Raw genomic sequence first — 7,500 nt, 5'->3', positions numbered from 1 at the left:
GGGGGGCTTGTGGGGGTTACGGGTTTGCAGACTGGCAGTCCTTTTTTTTTTTTTGGTTTGTTTTTGCTGCCCAATCATCTGCACCGTTTCAGTGGCATTACTCCCACGCCGCTCATTTAGATTCCCCCATACACGGCCACACCCGGGTTCGTCCGTCGCAGCTCCAGCGTCGGCAGTCCACAGGGAACCATCGATGTTAGTTTGCCAGGAGGCCACACACCAGAGGAGACCCTGCACTGCTGCTGAGTCACTTCGGTGGTGTTCAGTGGTGCCTGTTCTGTTTTTAACGTACTTAGGACACCACCTACTAAGCCCCCTACTAATGACAATAATGGCTTAGTCGCGGAGCCAGACTGAGTGAGCGTCCCTCCCAGACAGGCAGTCCTGGTATCCATTCTGCTAATGATATCTGCTGTAATGTTTTTATGCTGCATGGCAATAGACATATATGTTATGTATGTGTTATTCTTTCATGTACCCAAGTATGTAACATCACATACACTGCAAACTGTTCAGCGTTTGTGATGGGCCAAGAGATGTAGGGTTAGGCGTTTGAAATGTTCTGTTGGTATTATGATTATGATTATTATTGTTGTTGTTATTGTCATTCTGTTGGTATTATGATTATGATTATTATTGTTGTTGTTATTGTCATTCTGTTGGTATTATGATTATTATTGTTGTTGTTATTGTCATTCTGTTGGTATTATGATTATGATTATTATTGTTGTTGTTATTGTCATTCTGTTGGTATTATGATTATTATTGTTGTTGTTATTGTCATTCTGTTGGTATTATGATTATGATTATTATTGTTGTGGTGGTGGTTATTGTCATTCTGTTGGTATTATGATTATGGTTATTATTGTTGTTGTTGTGGTTATTGTCATTCTGTTGGTATTATGATTATGATTATTATTGTTGTTGTTATTGTCATTCTGTTGGTATTATGATTATGATTATTATTGTTGTGGTGGTGGTTATTGTCATTCTGTTGGTATTATGATTATGGTTATTATTGTTGTTGTTGTGGTTATTGTCATTCTGTTGGTATTATGATTATGATTATTATTGTTGTGGTTATTGTCATTCTGTTGGTATTATGATTATGATTATTACTGTTGTTGTTGTTGTTATTGTCATTCTGTTGGTATTATGATTATGATTGTTGTTGTTGTTATTGTTATCGTCATCAGAAGTAGTAGTAGTAGTAGTAGCAGTCTTTTCTGGTTGTTTTCTTCTTCTTCTTCTTCTTCTTTTTTTTTTTTTTTTACACTTTTATCATCATGGCTATTACATACACTAAACAAATGAATAACAACTTTTGTCAAAAGACAGACAGACAGACAGACAAACAGACAGATAGTGAGACAGTCATACAGACAGATATATATTGCTATACAGACAGACAGACAGACAGATAGATAGATTGATGGACAAACAGGCAGACAGACAGAAAGAGAAGATGGATAGACAGACAGGCACAGACAGACAGACAGATATAATATCCAATTCCAAGACCCTCACCTTGGCTGAGTCGGGAAGTTTCTTCAGATTTTCACACAGTTCTGAGAGTGTACTGCCTTCTGCGAGCAGCTCATAAAGAGATCTAAAAGGAAAAAAAGGTTGATTTGTTTACCTGTAAAAGTTGTTTGCAACACTTTATTATCATTCTACAGGTAGTAGGTGGTCAGGTCAGGGGCATAGCCCTTGCTACTGGTACCATGTAACCCAGTACTACCTGCCGCAAGTGAAGTCTCCCAACGACGGACCAGGCAGAGGAGGAAACCTTTCCCAAAAGCTGTGAAGGCGGAAGAGGATGACCAAAGGGCATGGGTAGCTCTTATCCTTGGCTGGAAGTCCCCCTAGGAGACGGAGCTCCGAAGAAAAAACCTGCACCTGCCGAGGCCGTTCTACACGTGGCAGTATCTGCACCTGTGGGACTGTGAGCGTCGGTAGGCGAAAGAGTAGGGAAGGGACTGCACAACTCCTCCTCACTAAAAAAAAAAAAGTCACCTGTGCTGGTCAGGCAATCAGGCTACATTTTCCCTTGCAACACCTGTGGGAAGTGCTGCGCATCCAGAATCGGCCTCTTCTCCCATATGAGGACACACACCGACAGATAAGCCTGCCTGCCTACTCATCCGTCGGTCCGACGGGAGACTCCATCCAACATGTAGTATCAAGGTATTACTTTTCAGTGTGAATACCATGAGCTCCCTGCCTGATAAACAGATAGATAGATAAAAGACAGGTAGACAGACAGACTGATACAGAGATAGATAAGTGACAGACAAATTGATAGATTGATAGACAGACAGACAGATAGATTGTGTGTGTGTGTGTGTGTGTGTGTCACTGTGTATGTGTGTGTGTGTGTGTGTGTGTGTGGTGTGTGTGTGTGTGTGTGTGATGTGATGCGGCGTCTTACCTGCCCAGGGTTGCTCTCTGCATGAGTTTCCTCCCCTCTTCCTCAGACTGCAGTCTCACTTCTAAAAAAGGACACTGCAAACACAAGATCATTTTACTGAAGTCCCACTTCTTATAATGGACACTGCAAACACATGATTGTTTTACAGCAGTCTTACTTCTTACAACGGACACTGCAAACACATGATTACTGCAGTCTTACAAGGGACACTGCAAACACATGATTGTTTTACTGCAGTCTTACTTCTTACAAGGGACACCGCAAACACATAATTGTTTTACGGCAGTCTTACTTCTTACAAGGGACACCGCAAACACAAGATTGTTTTACAGCAGTCTTACTTCTTACAACGGACACTGCAAACACATGATTGTTTTACGGCAGTCTTACTTCTTACAACGGACACTGCAAACACATGATTACTGCAGTCTTAGTACTTCTTGAAATGAACACTGCAAACACATGACTGTTTTCAACACATGCCTTCCTGTAGTGACAACAGTATGGGAATAGAAACACCAAAACAGTGGAAAATCACACCTCTGAACTGACTTCAGTTCAATGGATTCAATGCTTTATTCATCTCTGTCTGTCTGTCTGTCTGTCTGTCTGTCTGTCTGTCTGTCTCTCTCTCTCTCTCTCTCTCTCTCTTCACTTACTATATAGTATAATAATGTGATGATATATATATAAAAGTTCACTATTATCATAAAAATATTATTCTTTCTGATTATCCATTTTGACTTTTAGTTTTTCATCCACACAAACAGAAAATCTTCTCTTGATCTTTCATGTCCTCTGTCATATCATTTCTCACAAATTCTTTTTGATAATAATGAATGATACTTTCTTTTTAAGTCACTAAGCATGAAATACACATCACTAAAACTGCGCAATGTTCAGCAATCATACCTCTTTGTCATACTGATCCTCATCAATGTGCATCTGGCAACCAACAGTTGCAGCAATGGCCTTCAGTTCCTGTCATCAAAATAATCAGTCTGACTAATCCAGTAATCCACAACGTACATGTGACATCTTGACCGGAACAGCCAGGCACATCAATGATCAGTACATGTACGTGTATAAGTTTTCAGAGTATGCACCAATTCAATTCAGTTCAATTCAAAAACAATTTATTAATCCACATGGATTTTGCAGTCACAGGCTCATTATAATATAAACACAAATATTACCTGATGAGGCACACTATAAAAAGTCTTACTGAATATTACAATTATATACTAGTGATATAGTCAAACTAACACTACAGTGGCAGGGATGTACACTGGACATTAGACACAGATTGATAAAGGTGATAAAGGGTTCAGATTATCCCTTTATTTTATCTCTGAGTCTGAGAAGGGCAAATGTTCCATTAATTTCATCAAACGACATGCACCCTTGCAGGTCTGGTCATCTGTTTATCTGACAGCTGGAAAATTGGAAGAAAAAAATCTTCCCTTCAGGCTTTAGCTGCCAGTAGCTGGTATGAACCCGCCACAGATTAAATGCCCAGTGCTGTAGTATTCTGAGCACAAAACTTTATCTTCTCCCTTCAAAATTCTGTGGCAGTCCCAGTGTACACAGCTGACTACAACTTTTTAAAGGCAAGAAACCACAACAGGTGCCTTCTTCTTCTTCTTTCTGTTACATGACCAACATCGACTTGCCAATGACTCTGTCCTGGTTCATGCATGCTGGGTATTTTCCTGTCTCCATAACCCACCGAACACCAACATGGGTTACAGGATCTTTAACATGTGTATTTGATCTTCTGTGTGCATATACACACGAAGGGGGTTCAGGCACTAGCAGGTCTGCACATATGTTGACCTGGGAGATCGGAAAAATCTCCACCCTTTACCCACAAGGCACCGTTACCGTGATTCGAACCCAGGACCCTCAGATTGAAAGTCCAACGCTTAAACCACTCGGCTATTGCACCCGTCAAGGTGCACTTTTTTATGGAATAAACCTATAACGACAGTTAGATTTTTTTTTTTTTCAAAGAAATTTTAGAAAAATCATTAGACTATCGTATTACACTGCCGACTCAAACATCCCATGATCCCAGAAACAGACCCACGCACTCTGGTCATCTTCTTTGTGTTTATCAATTGTACGTAGCCACAATCAACTCTGATTATTCTGCTACATAAACGGCGATCTCAACCACAGAAGAAGAAAACAAAGACAGTGAAGAAAAAACGTGGAACATCAACAAAAAGAGGACCACAAAACCTAATTACAGTGTAAACAGTGTAGTCCCATACAGTAATAGATTTACGATCTTGTCACTTTTGAACCTGTTATCACAAATTCCGATCAAGAACGGACAAGAAAAAGCTCTTACTGCTAGTTTGAAATCAAAGTGATCGTTGGCAAAGTGAAATATGTAGCGTTTCCAAGATGATGCCATGTTTCGTGCAATGTGCGCAGCCATGACAGAACTCTTCTGTGGGGGAAAAAAATGGGGGGGAAACTGCATTCAGAATTATCTCCCATGTTTATTGGTCAACCGCCTGTAAATTATTAGGCCCCATGCGTCCGTTATTCGTTAGCGGAATTATGTCATAAGAATCTCATTTTTCACAGCACACTTTTTTTTTCTTTTTTTTTCATGCTTGCTGAAGTTTCATCACGAATCCAAAAGTGCACCCCACTCGATCTTTTGTTTGTTCATTTGTGCAGCAAGTTGTATACCACCATACCAATGGCGGCAAAGAGACTTAAGCAGGACCATATTCAGCAAGCACGCCGGCGACACTGAGTCGGTGAGCCGGGTCCGGCGCCCAGCGCGGCCGCAGCGGTAACGGTGATGACCGGGAAAATGTGTTTCATCCTGTGTGGCAGTGTGATAACTTGTGACTTAACTGAACTGAACAGAGTTTATCGACACAAAACCGAAAATTCTTCAAAGCCGGCAAAACCATCACACCAATCCAGTCGTTCTAAACCTGGTTGTGGAGAAACGGCAGTGTCAACACTGACTCAGTGGACTCTTTTTCAGCTGGCGGTTTTATATAGTAATCAGAATCTAGCGGATCATTCAGCAATCATGTGAACAATAAACCAATAGCTTTGGTGACAAGCCACTGAGTCCAATAACTTTTACATATTACTTTGTTCTTGAAGACAAACCTCAAAGCCTGTGACATAGACATCGCTTCCTGGGAAACTGATGTCCTTGACCGCTGTCGCTGGAGGATGCTGTGCTCTATTGGCATAAAGACGTTTGAAAACAAGAGAATGCTGGCCATCAAGGAGACTGAGAAGCGTGAGCGAACTGAGGAAGCAGGGCTCAACTTCTGGAGACGTTTTCCCTTGCAACACCTGTGGGAAGTGCTGCGCATCCAGAATCGGCCTCTTCTCCCATATGAGGACACACACCGAAAGATAAGCCTGCCTGCCTACTCATCCGTCGGACCGACGGGAGACTCCATCAGTCATTACTTTGTTCTTGTACATATACCCGCTTTGCGCGGCTGAGGAACAAGACATGGGAGACATCAGTGACTTAGTGGCTGAGGTTCAGTTGACTGGAGGCGACCGGACTGCAACCAAAATACCCCGGCTGCTGTGCCGCTGGTGCCGGACGCGGGGCCAGCGGTTTGGGACTGGTCCAGTCAATTGTGCTCTCTCAGTTCAGTCTCGGCTGTTTTCATTGAACTCCGGGCCGCGTTGACGGTAGAGACCTGGGGGAGTGAGGGGGGGGGGTGTGGGGGGGGGGGATCGTGGCCGCTTTGTCGCTCCCTCTATTGGTCCGAGTCCTCTGCCGTCGTAGGGTGTTTGGCCCGGGTCGTCCGTCGGCGGAGGCGGCATGGCTGATGTGGTCCTTGAAAGACGGCCTCACTCGCAGGCTGAGTCACAGACTTCACCCAGTCGAGACAACAACGGAGACTACAGGTGAGACAACAGTCAACAAAACAACCGAGACAACAGCCCGACTTCCGCTGAGAAAAACAGCATTTCAATGGAACTAACACCAAGTCAACAACGGCCTCCGGCGTCCAGCCTTGAGAAGACACCCCGTTCGAAGACCCCCCCTCCCCCACTCTCCCCCTTGAACTCATACATATCATCACCCACTGGAACAACGATTTCCCATTGACTACCCCTCTGCCACCAAACAGACCACCACAGTTTTAGATGTCGTTCTGACGGTTCCGTGCGTGACAAATTTTTGGCGGACTTACAGACGATGATGAATGAGCCAATACCTCCATGTTGTACAACTGATAGGAATTGGGAAGACGTGACCTGCAAGGAATTGCTAATGCATCAGACTCCCCCTCCACCACCCCCACCCCCCCCCCCCAGGCCCCCACCCACCCCCACCCCCCCCTCCCCAAATCACCAGACTCAAAGAATTCTGGACTCAGTTGTGTTTCTGTTTGTTAAAAAGCTAACCTGATCAATGGGAAATAACTCGGACTTTTGAGGAACAGGACTGGTTGTTTCCCTTCCTACGGTCCGCATGATATTTTCACGTTGGGAGGCGAAAAAAAAGAGAGAGAGAGAGAGAGAGAGAGCTGGGGAGTAAAATTCTCTTGTTTCATCGGAACAGAGAAACGGGCGCAACAGCCGAGTGCTTAAAGCGTTGGACTTTCAATCTGAGGGTCTCGGGTTCGAATCTCGGTAACGGCGCCTGGTGGGTAAAGAGTGGAGATTTTTACGATCTCCCAGGTCAACGTATGTGCAGACCTGCAAGTGCCTGAACCCCTTTCGTGTGTATACGCAAGCAGAAGATCAAATACGCACGTTAAAGAACCTGTAATCCATGTCAGTGTTCGGTGGGTTATGGAAACAAAAACATACCCAGCATGCACACACCCCGAAAACGGAGTGCGGCTTCCTACATGGCGGGGTAAAAACGGTCACACACGAAAAATCCCACTCGTGTAATATGCGAGTGAACGTGGGAGTTGCAGCCCACGAACGAAGAAGAAGAAGAATCGGAACAGATAGGTAACGTGAAACTACCAGGAAAAATTTACATCGGTTCATTTCAGAAAGCGTATTAATAACCCAAGCTGAAAACCCTTGAATCACAAAATCATTCAACT

At 43.6% G+C, this 7,500-nt stretch overlaps 1 protein-coding gene across 2 annotated transcripts in view; it reads right to left on the bottom strand.

Moving 5' to 3' along the window:
• The window catches only part of LOC143290797 (tRNA (guanine(10)-N(2))-methyltransferase TRMT11-like), a 27,556-nt gene extending 22,657 nt beyond the window's left edge, over window positions 1-4,899 (bottom strand). For both annotated transcript variants that reach the window (XM_076600311.1, XM_076600312.1), the window contains exons 1-4: window positions 4,788-4,899; window positions 3,344-3,412; window positions 2,432-2,505; window positions 1,528-1,609 (exon numbers count right to left, since the gene is read on the bottom strand). In XM_076600311.1, coding sequence (XP_076456426.1) covers window positions 1,528-1,609; window positions 2,432-2,505; window positions 3,344-3,412; window positions 4,788-4,877 — 315 coding nt within the window. In that variant the 5' untranslated portion in view covers window positions 4,878-4,899. The remainder of the gene's footprint in view (window positions 1-1,527; window positions 1,610-2,431; window positions 2,506-3,343; window positions 3,413-4,787) is intronic.
• Between the last annotated feature and the right edge of the window lie 2,601 nt (window positions 4,900-7,500).

This window comes from Babylonia areolata, chromosome 16 (assembly GCF_041734735.1).
Source record: "Babylonia areolata isolate BAREFJ2019XMU chromosome 16, ASM4173473v1, whole genome shotgun sequence".
NCBI classification, from domain to species: Eukaryota; Metazoa; Mollusca; class Gastropoda; order Neogastropoda; family Buccinidae; genus Babylonia; species Babylonia areolata.
This window is presented reverse-complemented; position numbering and strand designations above follow the sequence as displayed.